The sequence below is a fragment of the Panthera uncia genome, chromosome D1 (assembly GCF_023721935.1).
Source record: "Panthera uncia isolate 11264 chromosome D1, Puncia_PCG_1.0, whole genome shotgun sequence".
Lineage (NCBI taxonomy): Eukaryota > Metazoa > Chordata > Mammalia > Carnivora > Felidae > Panthera > Panthera uncia.
In genome coordinates, this window is record NC_064808.1 from 58,203,969 (window position 1) to 58,224,035 (window position 20,067).

At 38.7% G+C, this 20,067-nt stretch overlaps 1 protein-coding gene across 2 annotated transcripts in view; it reads right to left on the reverse strand.

Annotated features, from left to right (window-relative positions):
• CLNS1A (chloride nucleotide-sensitive channel 1A) overlaps positions 1-20,067 on the reverse strand; it is a 37,392-nt gene that overhangs the window by 11,935 nt on the left and 5,390 nt on the right. The window contains exons 2-7 of one of the 2 annotated variants that reach the window (XM_049652772.1): positions 19,492-19,628; positions 16,044-16,148; positions 15,289-15,396; positions 14,005-14,178; positions 9,240-9,329; positions 5,983-6,723 (exon numbers count right to left, since the gene is read on the reverse strand). In XM_049652772.1, coding sequence (XP_049508729.1) covers positions 9,262-9,329; positions 14,005-14,178; positions 15,289-15,396; positions 16,044-16,148; positions 19,492-19,628 — 592 coding nt within the window. In that variant the 3' untranslated portion in view covers positions 5,983-6,723; positions 9,240-9,261. Of the gene's footprint in view, positions 1-5,982; positions 6,724-9,239; positions 9,330-14,004; positions 14,179-15,288; positions 15,397-16,043; positions 16,149-19,491; positions 19,629-20,067 lie in introns of those variants that run through there. The other variant, XM_049652779.1, reaches the window with a different exon arrangement.

Genomic DNA, 20,067 nt, shown 5'->3' on the forward strand with positions numbered 1-20,067 from the left:
TTATTTTTGAGACAGAGAGAGACAGAGCATGAACGGGGGAGGGTCAGAGAGAGGGAGACACAGAATCTGAAACAGGCTCCAGGCTCCGAGCTGTCAGCACAGAGCCCGACGCGGGGCTCGAACTCACGGACCGCGAGATCATGACCTGGGCCGAAGTCGGCTGCTCAACCGACTGAGCCACCCAGGCGCCCCTCTTTGAAACTTTAAACTGATTTATATATAGCCAGCTTGCTATTCCTCAGGTAAACAAAAACAACAAAAAAAAATGACCATGGGGGATGTGTTAGTTTTCTAGTATGACCATAACAAAGTTCCACAAACTGAATGGCTTAGAACAGAAATTTTTGTCTCACAGTTTTGGAAGCCAGAAGTCCAAGATTAATGTGTCACTAGGGCCATGCTCCCTCTAAATGCACTAGGGAAGGATCTGTTCCAGGCCTCTCTCCTAGTTTCTGGTAGCCTAAGGTGCTCCTTGGCTTGTAGATGCATCACTATAATCCTCTATCTTCACATGGCCTCCCCCTGCCCGTGTCTGTCTGTGTCCAAATTCTCCCTTCTGATAAGGACGCCAGCTATATAAGATTAGGGCCCATCCTAATGATTTCACTTTAACTCCACTTACCTGTGTAAAGACTTAACTCCAAATAAGGTCATATTCTGACATACTGGGTGGGGGTTAGGACTCCCAACATGTTTTTGGGGAGACGCAATTCCACCTAGAAATGGTTAAAGACCTGAGTCCCCCTCCTATCCCGGCCCCCCATTTCTCTTTCAGGGATATTTTATGTACACCTAAGTACACGATGATATATCTCCACTGTAACCTCCAGCCCTTTTTCTTTTATAGAAGTATCTTCATGTTTTTCATTTAATGTATCTTTGAGTTTATTTAGTATTGGTATATAAAGATCTACCTAATTCTTTTTGAGGAGTACAGTTTTCCATTATACAGATGTACTGTAAGTAAGTGACCCAGGCTTAATTATGGACAATGAGGTTGTCCTTGGTCTTTTGCTTTCACAAATAAAGTTGCAATGGGGGCGCCTGGGTGGCTCGGTTGATTAAGCATCCAACAGTTGGTTTTGGCTCAGGTCATGATGTCACGGTTTCATGAGTTCAAGCCCCACATTGGGCTCTGTGCTGACAGGGCGGAGCTTGCTTGGGACTCTCTCTCTCTCTCCCTGCCCCTCCCCACTCCTGCTATCTCTCTCTCAAAATAAACTTAAAAAAATTAAAAAAATAAGTAGAGTTGCAATTATTATCTTTACATATATGACTTTTCCTAATGTGCAAATTTATAGAATAAATTCCTTTAAATGGAGTTTCTGAGTCAAACAATATTTCCATTTTAATTTTGACAAATAGTGTGACCATCAGTTTTTATAAAAAATCTTTTATTATGTACAGTCTCAATTTATTTTTGTTTTTTGTTTTGAAGATTTACAGTTGCAGCAGACAGCTGTTTCTTGCAAGCCAGCATCTGAGTATCCTTTCTATTTGGGGTAATCCACCACTGTGAGTACCTGCGTTAAAGGAAGTGCCCTCCCACTGCGGAAGCTGAAGGGGCCAGATACTCCTGTTTTCTGTCCCTGGCAACACACAGTCCCTGCCAATCAGGACTCTGTGGTGACTCAAAAGGCATGGGATCAATTAAAAAATCAGTCTAAAAGCAACAGAAGAATCATAGCGTCTTACACAGGCCACTCCTAGTTGCTAATCTTTTTATGAGCCTGGTTTATTTCCGTTTTCCTGTCCATCTTGTGAGCTACCAGATAGTGTTCCAAAAGACTTTTTTCTGCTTAAATTAGCCAGAATTGGATCTACTTACAACTAGAATTAATGCTAATAATTTTTAGTTGCACTTTTATGAACATAAATTGCTACACTATCCTACTTGCACTATATACCATGAAGTCTTGGTCTGCTGTATTTTTGGGTAAACCTGTATTTGCTTTTCTTCATAATTCTGTCAGCTATTTACTGCTGCTACTGATATGTCTGATGCAACCACCCCTTTTTTCCTTTTCTATCCTGTTGCATGACTAGAAACTAGATGCTCAAGTACATTGGACCTGTTTGTAGAGCAGGGATAGAGACTTGCACTGAAGGCCAAGAGGTCCTACGAGGAAAATGAATAAATTTCATCACATCTATTTTAATTGCTCAGAGGATGTTTCAATTTCAGACTTCTCGGATATATCCTAAGAGGTGAGTTAACACTGCATCTGCTACTTCTTCTTTCTGTTATGAAAAGAATGAATTACTACTATTGTGTAATACTTAACATTTTCTGAGCCATTTTCTAGTATATTAGTGATTCTAAGTATATTAGTGTTCTAAGTATATTAGTGATTCATATAATCTTCAAAATAATAATTTTAAAAAGTCTTAAAAATTAGCCTCCATACACTTGCATTTAGCTTTCTTATCCCTGGTTATATATCTCTATTTTTATCTTCTTTTTTTAAGATTTTATTTTCAAGTAATCTCTACACCCAACGTGCAGCTCCAACTCACAACCCTGAGGACGAGAGTCACATGCTCTACCTACTGAGCTAGGCAGGTGCCCCTATTTTATCTTCCTAGAATTATATTATTAACAAAAATTCTGACTAGGTTCACTGATCTTCCAAAAGTTTTGGGACTGACCTCTCATCTGCAATTATGACATTCCCCCCCACCATTACATATTGGTTTTACTTATGTATATATGAGCAGAGTGAGATCTAGTGAAAATGTTTCAGTTTCAGTTTCAGCTCCTTTGTCAAGGAATAGTAATAATTCTATTGGAGTCCTCATAAGAGATCCGCTTAGAATTACTATGTATTAGCCAAAGAGGATGGGTGCCAGATATAGATTCATCCATTCTAGAAACACTTTTAAAACAGGAGATGCATGAGAATTAGCTATATATATAGTAATAAGGATACTATCTAAAACCATGCAGATAAATAAAAATTCTATCTAAAAAATCTAGTATCTCTCTGAACAATGAGTAATTGTTCTTTTTTTTATTTTATTTTAATATTTTTATGAGAGAGAGTGTGAGTGGGGGAGAGGCAGAGAGAGAAGGAGACAGAATCCAAAGCAGGCTCCAGGCTTTGAGCTGTCAATACAGAGCCCGACCCGAGGCTCGAATCCACAAACTGCAGGATCACAATCTGAGCCGAAATCGGACACTTAACCGACTGAGCCACCCAGATGCCCGAATTGTTCTTCTTAAAGTATACCCTGTCTTCTTCTAAAAGTAAAGGGCTATATAACCATGATCATCTGTGCATAATCTCTCATCTTTACCAATACTGACAGAGATCCTAACAAGACCTCAAAATACATAATGTACAAAGATTAATAAGCTTATTTGGGGGTGCCTGGGTGGTTTAGTCAGTTGAGAATCTGACTTTGGCTCAGGTCATGATCTCATGGTTCATGAGTTCAAGCCCTGCATCAGGCTGTCTGCTGTCAGCACAGAGCCTGCTTCAGATCCTCTCTCCCCCTCTCTCTCTGCCCGTCCCCTGCTCACTCACATGCTCACTCTCAAAAATAAACTTTAAAAACATAAATAAATAAGCTTATATGAAAAGTATCAATACCTGACAAACTGATCTGTGGGAGGAGAAAACCCACTGGGATCATTTTAATGAATACATTTTTAATTTTTTTTTTAAAGATTTTTTAAAATTAATCTCTACACCCAGCACGGGTTCAAACTTACAACCCCAAGATCAAGAGTTACATACTACTAACTGAGTCAGCCAGGCACCCCTATGAATACATTTTTTAAACGACAAAATTTAGAACAGATGACTATAAACACTAGCTTTAATGGATATTTTGGATTATTCACATTACAGGGGAAAATGTCCATGGCTTTTCTTTAAATTTCCTCTACATCAAGAAATAGGAAGCAAACAATCCCAGTAACACTGAAATTAAGTTCAAACAGAATCAAGAAATGTTGGTTTACTGATCATTATGAATTTCATTTTTAAGAAGTCTGACCTGATCTTTTTTTTTTCACCTTCTATTTTCTCAAAGCTATGGGAGCAACTGAATAATATTACAGAATGTTATTACAGCTGAATCTTTGAAAGTCACTTAATCTAATCCCCTCATTTTACAGATGAGGAAATAGGTCCAGAGAGGTTTAAATACCTTGTCTGCCAAGCCAGAACTAGATGCTTGGTCTTCTACATCTTAGATGACTGCATTATGCTGACCACAGCAATGCCTATAGGAAACAGTGCACCGAATCTCCTTGACATTTTGACATATTTATTATCAGAGCACTTTATTGCTTCACTGAAAGTCACGAGTATAAGTTTGTAAGTATGACTTCAAAAAAGGACTCAAATAGAATTTCTAAGATTAGACCATGAGAATACCCTGTTTACTGAAGAAGACATAAATGTCTAGGATAGAATTATGAGTGCTGCTGAGATTGCCAGCAGAGAAATCTGGGAACTTCCTGTGCTGTCCACTGAAATTTAACATTTAAAATCCTGCAGTGAAGAGAGAACTTGCTTCCTTTCAACTGCTGGCAGATGGGAAGGTTCTATAGTGTTATGGAGCACAGGCTTCAAAAACACAGTTCACATGGCACCTGGGCGGCTCAGTCAGATAAGCATCCAACTCCTGATTTTGGATGAGGTCATGATCTCATGGTCATGGGATCAAGCCCCACACTGGGCTCTGCACTAAGCATGGAGCCTGCTTAAGATTTTCCCTCTCTCTCTCTCTCTCTCCCTCTGCCCCTCTCCTCCACTCATGCTCTCTCTCTCTAAAATTAAACAAAAAAATCACAGCTCACTATGACTTTACCTATTTTACCTCTCTGTAGCTTCCTCATCTCTAAAGTGGCATAACTGGGTGGCTCAGTCGGTTGAGCATCCGACTTCAGCTCAGGTCATGATCTCACGGTCCCTGAGTTCAAGCTGCGCATTGGGCTCTGTGCTGACAGTTCAGAGCCTGGAGCTTGCTTTGGATTCTGTGTCTCCCTCTCTCTGCCCCTCCCCCACTCGTGCTCTGTTTCTACCAAAAAATGAATAAATGCTGAAAAAAAAAAATTTTCAGTGGGATAATAAGGGGCGCCTGGGTGGCTCAGTCGGTTAAGCGTCCGACTTCAGCTCAGGTCATGATCTCACGGTTCATGAGTTCGAGCCCCACATTAGGCTCTGTGCTGACAGCTCAGAGCCTGGAGCCTGCTTCGGATTCTGTGTCTCCTTCTATCTCTGTCCCTCCCCCACTTGTGCTCTGTCTCTGTCTCTCAAAAATAAATAAATGTAAAAAAAAATTTTTTTTAAATGGGATAATAAAAGCACCTGTACCTCATAAGGTAGTTAAGAAAATTATATGCATAATTATATGTATAATGTATATAAAGACAGGGCTGATACAGAGAATGCCTTAGTCAAGTTCAGTTTCCATTTCCACATGGCCCTTTTACTTGCCTACTGTAGCAAATTCAGTATTTCTGAGAGTCTGCTGAGAAAAAAGAAAATCAGCTTTTTCCAATCTACCATGCAGGATGACAGAAACCAAGTGAAACTGCTAACAAGAACACTGGGCTTTGTGGTCACAAACTAAAGTTTAGTCCCTAATTAGCCAAGTGATCCTGAATAGCTTTTCTATTTTAAAAGTGCTATAATGGTATAAAAAGTCCAAGTATACATCTGTAATTATAAATCAGCCTCACAAATACCCTGGTGTCTGAAAACTAAAAATTGAGAGTCAATAAGTATAAGAAATTACCTGATCCAAGTGCAAGAAGCAGAAATCCCTTGAAATGCATTCAATCTTTGCCCTATTAAATATTTGCCACAAACTCTAACTAACTGTACATTTTCTTACTCATTTCATGTTTATATTCTCAACAAAAGTCAAACAAAAATAAGAACTGTTAAGACTCTTGTTTTTTACCAGTCTTAATTAAAAAAATTTTTTTCTCACTAATGGTTTTAGTCAAGAATGAGAGCACAATAATATAGAAAACCTAGATTTATTGTTTGTTTATTTGTTAAAGACAAAACAATTATCCTCTGAAGTACTCTGAGGACTTCATCCCAATTTCATTTGGTTAGGGAAACCGACCTAAGAGGTTACAAATTAGAGGATATAACCTAAGAGGTTATAACAAAAGAGACTGGTGAAACATGGTGAAAGGAGTAAAAGCTAGTCAGAAGCATTTGTTAGTGGCAGTAGATGTGGCTAGAATGTTTCCCAAGAGGCTCCCTAAAGATGCCTGAATGAACTGATCTAGGCCCCAAATTAGTCAAAAGACCCTTACCCTGGGGGAGAACAAGCAGAGGCCAGGATGTGAGATCCCTTTGTCTTTGTTTTTAAAGGGTAAGGGGATCCTTAGGCTCTAAAAGGATGTATCTTAGTCTCAGCCTCCCTCCTTCCCATCCAGTCCACCTTCGTAGGCCTCCCAGGTGACAGAGACACATATAATGAAGGCAGGAACTATAGGCCTATTCAGAGGGTACTTGCACAAAGAAAGTTTTAGCGTAGATGATAAACTACAAATACCCTCTTGGTTAAGTTAATTCACCTTTGTTAATAAAGGTCATAGTCTCTTCTGCTGGTGACAACTTTTTGTCTCAGTATAGTCTGTCTCAAAAAAGAACTGGTTCAGGTAAGTTTTGGAGAAGAAAAAGACTTTCATCAACACCCACTCCACAGTAGAAGAGGCACCAAGTTCTTTCCTACAGTTATGAGCAGAATCTGAAAAACAAAAGATTTATAGTGTTTACAATAGTAATAGTAGCTGTAATTTATTGACTGACTAGTCAAGAGTGCCAGAGAACTTAGATATATTGTATCTTAGTCTTTGCAACAATCCTGCCAGGTAGTTTATCAACCCCATTTTCAGATGAGGAAACTGAGGATTAGAGAAATTATATGCCTTTATCCAAAGGTACAGAGGCCGGCATGTGGTAGAGCTGTGATTCTACCCTGTCCCCTTCATTCCATCTCAGGCATTGAGAGGTCCTTGTTCCATTATCTTGAAAATTTTAATGGTTGCATAAACACTCTAATTATTCCTTCTCCACTCCTTAATTTCAAATGATTAAAAATTTACAGACATTGTTTGGAATTCAGGTCAATTATCCAGATGAAGAACTTGTATAAACTTTATGAATAAACTCTCTCTCCACTCCAGCTGTAGCATAAAATGAATAGAAAACAAATCATCAGCTCATTAGAAAGTTTGTGGCTATTTTATGGTTATTTCACCATAAAATTACATTACAAAGAATCCTAAGAATTCTCATCAGTGAATTGCAGTAACATCTCATTTGTGTAACCATGAGTGACATAACAAACGAGTTTCTCATAATCCTTATTAATAGAGTGGTTGCTACTCTCTGAGTAGTCTATTTTTCAAGAAGAAAGATGTGAAAGCCAGAAGATCAAAAAATGTTTTCCAGTTTCAATAAAAGTAACTATGTAAGCATTACTGAACTGAAAAAGTCAACATACTATAAAGAACATGACAAGTAGAAAAGTGAGAAGGAAAGGAGACTTAAGTTGGCACCAAAAGATTTCCCATACAGTATAACAGTGAAGTACCGATATCTGGAATTGTGAGATCTGAAAATTAAAGTTAACAGAGCTGCAGCAATATGAACACATAATTTTAGCTAACTGCCAAGGAGACAATGCTGGTTTTAGACTATATAGCTACTAATGACAGAAATAAATGCTGTGGAAATAAAAGTTAAGTATTTAAAGGAAGAGGTATAAATCACAGAACTCCTAAGACATTATTTTCTGATAGTTCCACTGGCAGCATCTGAGAGGAAAGCAGAGATTCATTACCATTTTTCATGGTTAGTATAAGAAGATATGTCCACAATGGCAATAATTTGGAAGGTAAATGGAACTTGGAAAAAGGAGGGTTCTCACAACCCAAATGGATGACTCACAGTAGTATAAGAGTCAAACCAAAATATATAAATCTTGCCACATTATTACTATATGCTTTAAAAAAAATAAAGGATCCGGGCAAAGTAACATCTCAAAGACTGGAAGACAGACAGCATTCAAGAAAATGCCATCAGGTCAGAACTAGAAGGACATTGTAGAGGGAGAAAAGAGACAACAATTTTAACAATGTAAAAATCTTAAAGCTTAAAGGAAGGCTTACTAGGATTACTAGTCTTAGAGCTCTATATGGTATGAACTAACTATATATGACCTTCAGCTACTATCCAATACTCAGTTGAGATACTCAAGCTGGCAAAGAACAATGTATTTCTCAGAGTAACATGCAGCAAAGTCATGGACAAACTTTATGCAAAGCTCTCGAGAACATGTCCGGGAAAATTGGCTGTGAGCTCTTATGTCAGTCAGGAAAAGCAGGTATGGGGGCACTTGATGGCTCAGTCAGTTGAGCGTTTGACTCTTGATTTCAGCTCAGGTCATGATCCCAGGCTCGTGGGATTGAGCCTTGCATCAGGCTCTGCATTGAGCATGGAGCCTGCTTAGGATTCTCTCTCTCCCTCTGCCCTTCTCCCTTGTGTTCTCTCTCTCTCATGTACACTTTTAAAAAGGAAAGAAAAGAAAAGCAGGTATGTGGCAACTTGGGAAATGACTGCTTCTGGACAACTGTACATGGACTTAACAGTTTGGCAAATCAGTCCTGAACACTAAGGTACCCAGGACCTTGGTCCTCCATTATTTTCAGAAGGACAGAGGCCAATACAAGATTATGATTAAAAGCTTAAATGCAGTTTGGAATTACTTCTACTTCTGCCCTAAACTGAATAGCAGTGAGTTGCAGCAAATCTCTGCTTTGTTTTTTCTGATGAATGTGTTACAGTTTCAAACACCACAAGTGGGAAAAGATGACACACCGGGACATGATCTTACTCTGCTGCTCCCACCTGAGCCAACCAGGGAGCTCTTGATTTCTGAATAACGGGCTAATGTCCTCCTCCTGAGTTCACTGAAGATGAGTGATTATTCTTCCATGCCTCAATGCCTAGCACTACCCAATGTCTAGCACAATGCATATACTTAATATGGGATAAGTGCTCAGTAAATGTTAACCTGAATATCGCTGTTTGCAGACCTTGATTTCTTAGGGGAAAAAACCACTTAAGCCTGAATAATTTCAGAAATGGGTAACTAACATTTTTCCAAACTGCTAATTTTATAGAGTTCTCCTGAATCAGGAAAATAAAAACTAATTATTTCACAAGATTCAGTGACAAGGGAAAAAATAAACTACTTACCCCACAGCAGCATAAATCATTTTCAGTGATCAACATCTGCATCCTCAAACTGTCCAGCAACTGTTGGTGTAGTATCTACCTCCATCCCATCTGAAGGAAAAAATCAACTGCTGAGCAACAGTCCACTGAGCTCTTCAGACAGGTAAAGGTTCAACCTACACATCACCGGAAGGAAGTTAGTGCCCTCTGTTGGTAACAACTATTTCTTTCTCTTCTGAAAAAGTAACCAGGAACAAACCAAGAAAGAAAAATGCCACCTGTACATTTAACATTTACTTTGTAAATTTTCAACATCAACACTAAAAGAACACTAGGTAAGAACTTTTGAATATGGTAAGCACCAACTGTTCACTCTTCACAGAACTGTGCTGGCTATTTACTGTGTAACTTATTACTATTAAAGGTATAAAAGTCCTATCCTTACAAAGCTTATGACATAATTTTGAGAAAAGACAACATAAGTAGAGTGAGATTCTCGTTTCATAGGGAAAAAAGAGTGTTGGGGAGAGGGGAAAACCGGGAAAAAGTCCCTCTGGAAAGAGTTGTTTACAGCTGCTTTCTCTACTTCCTCACCTCCCATTCACCCTTAAGTCTTTAGCCCACAACAAACTGGCTTCTGCCTGAGTCCCCTGGCATCTGGACATGAAGCTAGGCATACAAATGCAATATGTATCTAAAATTAACTCATCATTGGGGTGCCTGGGTGGCTCAGTTGGTTGAGCGACGGACTTCCACTGAGGTCATGATCTCATAGTTTGTGAGTTCGAGCCCCGCGTCAGGCTCTGTGCTGACAGCTGGGAGCCTGGAGCCTGCTTCGAATTCTGTGTCTCCTGCTCTCTCTGCCCCTCCCCTGTCATGCTGTGTGTGTGTGTGTGTGTGTGTGTGTGTGTGTGTGTGTGTGTGAATAATAAATAAACATTGGAAAACAATTTTTTTTAATTAAATTAACTCATCATCTTTCCACATAGAAAGGTTTCTCGGAGCACCTGGGTGGCTCAGTCGGTTAAGCGAATGACTTGGTTTCGGCTCAGTCATGTTCTTATGGTTCATAGCCCTGTGTTGGGCTCTGGGATGGTCTCTCTCTCTACCCCTCTCTCTGCCCCTCCTGTTCACGCTGCCTCTGTCTCTCTCAAAATAAAGAAACAAACTTAAAATTAAAACGTTTCTGTTGGGGCGCCTGGCTGGCTGGCTCAGTTGGTAGAGCATGTGACTCTTAATCTCAGGGTCTTGGGGTCGTGAGTTCAAGCCCCACACTGGGTGTGGAGTCTACTTAAAATAAAATAATTAAAAAAAAAAAAAAAAAGAAGAAGAAATGTTTTTCTTTCCGAATAGTCTTACTAAAGGATACCTCTCACCTGTGTAATCCAGAAACTCCTACCACATCTCTAACTTCTGTTGTTTCTCTCTCTTAAACATCTCTCAAATCTGTTAAGTCTTGTGACATTCACTGCTACTACCAAATGCAGGCCACGATCTCTCATCTAATTTAAATCATAAGCTACTTAACAGAGTTTCTCTTCTATCTTCCAGTATTTCCCTCTGCAATTAATTTTCCCTATCAGAGCCAGGATCACCTTCTGAAACAATCAAAATAAAATTCTTCACATTCTCACTGATCTAAGCATAACACTGAAATTCTTTAACACAGCTTTCAAGTTCCTTTAAGATATAGCCCAGTTCACTAATCTACCTTTACCTGTTCCTGTAACAACTCTCCTTCACACTCAGAGTTCCAGACATACATGAACCACTTTCAGTCCCCCAGAGATGAATAATCTCTCGAACTTTTGCACATGGCTGATCCTGTTACCCACCTCTCCCCTCTACCTGTATGCAATCCCCTTCACTCAAGTCACTTTTATTCCTCTTTCAGATCTTGGCTTGGATGTCACTTACTCCATGAAGCTTGAATCCAGAATCTCTCTCTATCCAGGCTGGGTGAAGAGTTCAAACTCTGATTCCACAGCTTCTCAAGCTTCCCCTATAACTCAATGCTATATCACAACGTACTATAACCGCCTAATTAGTTCATTTATTTTTCTCTACAGAAGAATGCCACTGATAGGAAGACAGTAATCTCATCTCTTTTGAGCACCGCTGTATTCTCTGCACCCGGCATAGCAGTTCAATAAACACTTCTTACATAAATGAGCACATGAAGCACTGAAATGCCACAAGTAGATAGGGTATATTTAAATGGCAAGGATTGAAATTTACCAAGACAGCAAATTTCAGGTGTTCTCACCACAAAAAAAGGGTAACTATATGAGAAGATACATATGTTAATCAGCTTAACTGTAGGAATTATTTCACTGTATATATCAAAACATCTATGGGGCAGTTAGATGGTTCAGTCAGTTATGTGTTCAACTTCGGCTCGGGTCATGACCTCATGGTTCATGGGTTCAAGCCCTGCATTGGCCTCCGCACTCGCAGCATGGAGCCTGCTTGGGATTCTCTCTTTCTGCCATTTCCCTACACACTCTCTCTCAAAAATAAATAAACTTAAAAATTTTTTTTAAATAAAAATAAAATAAAAACATCCTGTGGCATATCTGAAATATATAGTTATTATTTAAAATTTTTTTAAAACAAATCAAATTTAAAAAAAGAACTGCACAGGTCAAACTAAATAAATAAATAAATGGCAAAAAGAGTGACATGGCTACTTAGGACTTTAAAAGATGGGGAACTGTATAGGCTGAAGAAGTTTTATATATAGGCAACTCTCAGTATGATAATAAGGCTTAGGAACAAAGGCCAAAATCTCATTTTAGCAAAAAGTGTTTGTGATCTTAAAATCATTTGCTATAAAGCATTAAATAAGGAATTTTACAATTAAAAAAACCCCTTCAGTGACAAAAGCCTTTTCAATGTCTAAGGACACCCTCCCATCAATAACTGTAATAAAAAAAAAAGTAACATCTTGGGGTGCCTGGGTGGCTTAGTCGGTTAAGTGTCCAACTCTTAATCTCAGCTCAGGTCTTGATCGCAGGGTTGTGAGTTAAAGCCCCACAGTGGGCTCCATGCTGGGCATGAAGCCTACTTTAAGAGAAAAAAAAGGTAAGATCTTGAATTCTTTCAGCTAAGAGTTTGGTAGAGCACTAGAAATCATCTGAACCATCTCACCCTACAGCCTATGTTAGAGGCTCACCAACTAGGATTTAAAATGGAGAGAATACACAAGGAATAACAATGTGACCCAAAGCCTAAACTTTTCCAAATTAAAATATCCCAGACTTCAGAATCCCCAGGTCAACATGCTATGTGCATGAGGATATTGATCACAACATTATGACAGAAACTTACATGTACCACTGAAAGAAAAATTATGCTCTCTTTAAGAATGTTCTGCATCACTAAAAATTAGAAGTGGTAAGACTCTATAGCAACATAAAATACCAGTATATATTAAATATAAGATGCAAGAAATGCTTATAACAGGGCCAGGTATATTCTTTTTGCATATTAGCTCATTTAATCCTCTCACCACCTATTAGCTATTTGACCTCAAGCAAGTTATATGATCTTTCTGCGCTTCAGTTTCTTCACCTGTAAAATAGGGATGACAATGGCATTCTTGGAAGGATTAAATGAGTACATATGTGTAATGTGCTTAAATCAGGGTCTGGTACATAAGAGCAGTACCTGAATGTTCTATTGAGAGTAGTAGGAACAACACTGGAGGTATTTGGGGCAAAGGCAAAGTTGAGGCAACCACAGAGTGTTCTCAAGATTAACATGGCACAGTGAGCTGGAGGCAAGGATGATCGAGGCAAAAGATCTACTACTATAAATCCAGCGTGAGAAGACAAGGGCCTAGGATTGAAGGGTAACAGTAATAGCAAGGAAATATGAAAGTCATTTATTTTATTAATGTTTATTTATTTGTGAGAGAGAGAGAGAGAGAGCGAGCACGGAGGAAGGGCAGAGAGAGAGGGAGACACAGAATCCGAAGCAGGCTCCAGGCTCCGAGCTGTCAGCACAGAGCCCCACGTGGGGCTCGAACTCACAAACCGTGAGATCATGACTGAGCTGAAGTCAGACACTTAACCGACTGAGCCACCCGGGTGCCCCATTTTTGGTTTTTTGTTTTTTAATGTTTATTTATTGAAAGTCATTTAAATGAAAAATCCATGGATCTCAGTATTGGACTAGAGCAAGGAATAAGAAGTAAAGGCTGCACCAAAAGAATACTTCAATATTCTGACTGAAATAGGCACTCAGAAAAGCAAACCAGTCTAACAGAGGAAATATTTACAAAGAAGCTTACAAAGTAGAGACAAATGAAACAAATTTGAAAGCCTCTTGATTAAGGTCCAGAAATTTGTCACAAAACAAGAACCCAAGTGTACTGAATGCTGCCTAGCCCTTTAAATCAAGTGAATATCCTAGTTTTGCATATAATCACATAGGAATTCATTTTAAAAATAAAAATAGCAGCACTGATATGTACACACACATATATATACACACAAGCAAACAAAAAAAGACTGGAATGATATGCAACAGAAAAATTAATGTCTTTCAATTATAATTACACTTGATTTTTCATTTCTTCTTTGCCTGTGAAAAACATTTAAAAATGTTTTGACTGTGAACAGACCTATTTTTGTAGTTGGGGGAAAAAACCAAAAAAGTTGCACAAGTCTGAGATTTTTCTGTCTTAACAGTTTCCAAAAGAACGTGTATATCTCTCCATAGCTTCCCTCATTGCCCAAATGACCATCTGACTATTCACACTGAAAGAAAGAAGGATACTCACCTTCATAATCTCTTATTGAATCTTCTGTCCGAACTCCAGCCATGTTGTATTGGCTGCTCACAGACTGAGAAAGCATTCCTTCTAATCTCTCCAATGTGGCTTGGCCTTCTGCTGTTAAATGGGACAATCCTTCTTCATAGGTGTAAAATGTAGGGATGTCTCCCTGCCCTTGTTCTAAAAAAATAAAATGCTTTTAAACTATTATAAAACAATTAGAAAAAAGTGGATAATCAATAATGCATTTATTGAAGATAGGTACAGTTTAAAAAGGTTTCCAGGAAAATATTTTTCAATATTCGTTTAATACACATATGTAGGTCATCTGTTGAAAACAGAATACAAAGAAAATGTATCTACCGTCTAGGATGAGAAGGGATTCCAAAAGACAATGGGTCAGTAAACAGCAATTCTTAAAAAAATCAAATGTCCAGGCACTAGAAGGCAAAGAGGATGTTCCTAAGGCAAAGAGTCTTATATTATCCTGAGATGGGAAACTTATAGATGAGTGCAAATTAATTTGGTATTAATTTGTACTGATGGTTCTTTCGGGATTAAAATATATGCTCCTTTTAAAAACTCAGAAATTCTGGCAAATACAAAAAGGATAAAAAAATAAAATCACTAAAAAATCTCAGTGAAGATGGGAATGTATTCAGATATATGAAGGAGAATTCCAGAACCGAGTTTGTCTCAGGCCAGGAAGTGGCTACACATGGAGGAAAGGGCCTTGGACAGCCAGATCGGTGGAGATGAGAGCAGTGAGGAAAAAGAAAAGAGAACAGCAAGCACCTCAAGTTACATGAATCTACCAGGCTAGCGATTGCATTCTGGTCTGGGGAGGCAAAGAAAAATGCTCCTAGATAAGTGAAATATGGTTCTGGGGGGAAAAATGACTTGGGAAATGAGCTGTTTGAAGGAGTATATTAAGGGAAGATGTAAGTAATACAGGTTTCAAGTGGTGGAGGGAGAAAGCTTATTCTTTGGGAGCATCTGCATCAACTTAAAAGACTCTCCCAACCCCAACTTTCCTATCTACCATTTCCTTTCCTTCCATTTATCTCTATCCATTTTCTGACCCCAATAATATCTGCTTTCTACCCTTAAGCTTGGAAATTCCACAGTTTTTCCAAGTTGACTTTGACATGAATTGTGCCATTCACTTTTATTAATAACCACACTATCTAGGTATTTAATAGAGATCTAAAGAACTATAATCGCATACCTGTAGTACAAACAAATGCTTAAAATGAAACACCACATTTAAAAAAAATCCATTTCACTAACCATGTGCTTCCACATCATATTCTTCTCCATCGTAATCATCTGAATCTTCATCCTCAGGATCTGGATGCAAAGCCTGGCATTCACACATTGCAGTGAACATTGCCTCCACTGAACAAGGAAATTAAATTGTAATAAACATTCTTTTCTGGCCTGTGTACAGTAAAATTTTAGTAATATAACCACCAGTCCAAATAAATTCAATGAGTAGACAAGAAATATACACAATCACACTATTTACAAAACCTGCCAAATTCCAAGGAGATCAATCTTGAAAAGTGCTTGATGGCAATGGACAAGTTACAAAATAAGAGTTCATTTCAAGATAATGTTGAGATCTCTTCATGCCTGGCTGGATTTTCTGAGAAAAAGAGCCAAAGTCCTGGTCAGACTGCTGCTAAATCAGGGTGAAGCCCCTTTCAGTTAATAGGGCTCTTTCCAGCTATCCTTGCGTCATTCACTTTGGAATCGCCAGGACTCCTTGCCCTCTATCTGGTAAGATTCAAAGTCAACAGCATCATGTCAAAAAAAATAACCAGATTTCTCCATTCACAAAACACACCAAATAATATGGTGTCTCCTATGCTCTCACTACATTTAAAGTCTTCGGTATTAATAGGTATTGGGTCCTCAGTGATATGATAGATGTTAAAATGAAGAAAAGGCAATAGAACAGAGGTAATGAGGGTAAAGGTAAATGGGGTGTGGGGAGTATTTGATACATAAAGGGAAAAGAATCAATTCTATAGAATACTCACATGCTGACTTATCATTAGGCACAAATCTAAATTCAGCAATAGGTTCAACATCATCATCACTGTCGTCTTCTTCTTCTTCCTCAGCAACAGATTCTTTTGATTCCTCTAGAAAGGGAATAAAAATAACTTTTTAAATCATGTTTAGGGGTGCCTGGGTGGCTCAGTCGGTTAAGTGTCTGACTCTTGATTTCGGCTAAGGTCATGATCTCACTGTTCCTGAGATCGAGCCCCATGTAGGGCTCTGTGCTGTCGGCGTGGAGCCTGCTTGGGATCCTTTCTCTCCCTCTATCTCTGACCCCTCCCCCCACTCATGCACAAGCACTTTCTCTCTCTGTCAAAATATATAAACACTTATTTATATTTTTATTTTTTTAAATGTTTATTTTTGAGAAAACGCCAGCAGGGGAGGGGCAGAGAGAGAGGGGGAAAGAGGATCTGAAATGGGCTCCGTGCTGACAGCAGAGAGTCCAATGCAGGTCTTGAACTCACAAACCTTGAGATCATGACCTGAGCCGAAGCTGGATGCTCAACCAACTGAGCTATCCAGGAAACCCCATAAATAAAATATTTAAATTTGTTCACTTGTTTTGGAAAAAAAAGAAGCCTAAAATAATTTCTTAAAGGATGTTTACTGATGTATCAAATACTGCAACTGTTACATCAAATGATAAGAACATGGTTATTTTAAAACTAAAAGACTGTGGACTGCCTTTCTGATCTAGTCACACTGTACTTCACTGAGCCCTAGGGATTCTAAGCTTCCTTCAAGGTCATGGTGGGGGTGAGGAGACCCAAACAGTCAGGCCTCTAACAAGTATAGTTCTATTGTTACCGGTTTCTTTTACCTTTCGTCCTGAACCAAAGGGTTCAGTAGCAGTTTGTAATCCACTGATGTGATTTATCACTAATAATTTACAGGTGAGAAAACTAAGGCCCATACAAGTTAACTAATCCAACAGATAAATTACCAAAGTCTATAGGCAAGGAAAAAAAATACAGATGTTCAATAAAGAGAACTAGAACATGCTGCTGGTAGAAGCAGAAATTGCTACAACTATGCTGGAGGTGTGTATATCCTACTACCCAACAATTCCTCATCTAAGTATATATTACGTACACAAGGAGTTTGTACATAAATGTTTATTGAAGTACTATATGTACTAGTGAAAATTTAAAAAATAAATGTTGATAATAAAAAGAAAACAGATGTATTGTTATCTGGTCATATTTTATACATGGACTGCAATTTATTTTTTTTTTTTTCCAACCTTTTTTTTTTTTTTTTTTTTTTTTTTTTTTTTTTTTGGGACAGAGAGAGACAGAGCATGAACGGGGGAGGGGCAGAGAGAGAGGGAGACACAGAATCGGAAACAGGCTCCAGGCTCCGAGCCATCAGCCCAGAGCCTGACGCGGGGCTCGAACTCACGGACCGCGAGATCGTGACCTGGCTGAAGTCGGACGCTTAACCGACTGCACCACCCAGGCGCCCCACATGGACTGCAATTTAAAAGAACAAATATTTATATGTATCAAAATGCACAGAGGGGTGCCTGACTCAGTTAAGCGACCAACTCTCATTTTCGGCTCAAGTCATGATCTCACAGTTGTGAGATTGAGCCCTGCATCGGGCTCTGCACTAACACCTTGAGATTCGCTTTCTCCCTCTCTCTCTGCAGCCCCCCGCCCCTGCTCTCTCTCTCTCTCAAAACTAAATATAATAACATTAAAAAAAATGTACAGATTAAATAATGTAACTGGGTGAAAAAACTAGTTCCAGAATATATATAAATAATACCACTTACCAATTAAAATTTTAAACACAAAAGAAAATCATTACATTGCCTATGGATTTGTACATATTCAGTAAAAATCTAAAAACTTAGAAGGGAAGGACACATACCACCTTTAGGATAATGTTTAACTCGGGAGACAGAGTAGGAAACAAAATGGGGAAGGTACGAAAAGGATTCCAACAGTACTAATACTGTTTTATTTCTTTCAAAGTTATGAAAAAAATGTTAGAATTTATGCTACATAATAAATATTGAAAAATTTCATTACTCTCTGCACATTTCAATGTTTAAATTATTTTATAATTTAAAAAATCATGGGGCACCTGCGTGGCTCAGCCGGTTGGGCGTCTGACTTCAGCTCAGGTCATGATCTCACAGCTCGTTGAGTTCGAGCCCCACGTCAGGCTCTGTGCTGACAGCTAGGAGCCTGCAGCCTGCTTTAGATTCTGTGCCTCCCTCTCTCTCTGCCCCAACCCACTCGTATTCTGCCTCTGTCTCTCTCAAAAATAAATAAACATCAAAAAAAAATTAAAAAAAAAAAATCATGTCAGGAGTGCCTGGTTGGTTCAGTGTGTGGAGCATGCAACTCTTGGTCTTGGGGCTTTAAGTTCGAGCCCCACATCGGGTGTAGAGATTACTTAATAAAATCTTGGGGTGCCTCAGTCGGTTGAGTGTCCCACTTTAGCTCAGGTCATGATCTTACGGTTCGTGAGTTCGAGCCCTGCATCAGGCTCTGTGCTGACAGCTCAGAGCGTGGAGCCTGCTTCAGATTCTGTGTGTCTCTCTCTCTGCCCCTCCCCTGCTCCACTGTCTCTCTCTCTCAAAAATAAATAAACAAAAAATAATAATAATAAAGTTAAACTAACACAATATAGTATAAAACTTCTCATTTACACTTACAAAAATTAACAAGTTTTAATTTTGTGCCTAATTTGTTTCTTGTTTGGAATTTTTACAATCCATTGTCCACAACCCCCCAAATGGATTTTCTTCTCTTTCTTACACCTTCTTTCACCACCTACCCTAGACTTTTATGAACCTTTGTAGGGATCTCCAACAGCAAAAAACTTGGGAATCTTGTACCACAGGACTTTTCAACCTTGGCACTACGAACACTTGGACTGGGTAATTTCTGGTTGTGGGAGGCTGTCCTGTGCCATGTGGGATCTCTGGCCTCTAAACTACTAGATGCCAGTAGCACTCCTCCCCTTTGCCAGTCATGAAAATCAAAATGTCATTGCGTAATGGGGCCAGGGGGACACAACACTGTCTGCCACTTAGAACCACTTCTGTAATAAAATGAAACAAAAAAAACCCAGCTTCTACACTAAACTCATGGAAGCACAAAGTATACTGATCCAAGCCTCTAAGAATGCCAAATATAAATGCCTTTACAAAAACAAAGAATAAACAGTTAAACGCAAGAGGAAAAATTAGAAATATAAATCCACAATAACTGAATAATTCTAAATGCAAACATATAGAAGGTAAAAAACCAGTGTCCAAATTATTTTACTGAGCTGAAATTTTGCTTAATAAACTATTATCCAAAATAGGTCAATCGTTTGAATATTATCTTATGATCAAAGACTGCTTTTTAAATATATGTAATATTCTCCCAAAGGAAGCTCAAGATTAAATTACACCATACATACCTCCAAATTTGGCATTCACCATAACATACAAATGTTCTCGTGGATAGGCATTTAGGTCCCTGGACACCGCATGCAAGCTAATAGTGGGGTATTCCAGTGAGAATCCTAATCCAGAGCCATCTAACCAAGACAGGCGGCTGAAAAACACGTATAAGGAAGATGATTTTAAGAAATCAAATCTTAATTTAAGCCTAAAGTTTATAAAGGTTCATCTTGGACACTTTATGCATGTGGAATAAATTCAAGCTTGGTGTTTAGAAATATTCCTAAAATAAAATTCAGCAGCAGGAACTGAATTTCTTTAAAACGAGAACTGTTAAGTTCTCTCCTCTAGGTAAAAATTCAAAGAGTTGAAATGTAATTTCGTAAGTCACATGTGTTTCTATGCATTCCCTCTGGTTGTATCTGGAATGTCTTCTGGTGCCTTCCTTTTGCAAATCCTCTTCAGTTGGTTAAGTCCCAGCTCCTCCTTGAGCCCTCCTCCAGTTACTCCTGTCCATAATGATCTTTTTCTGAACTGCACTTACGTCCAATAATACGTCACTGAGCACTTAACTCCGTGGCAATGAATCTCAT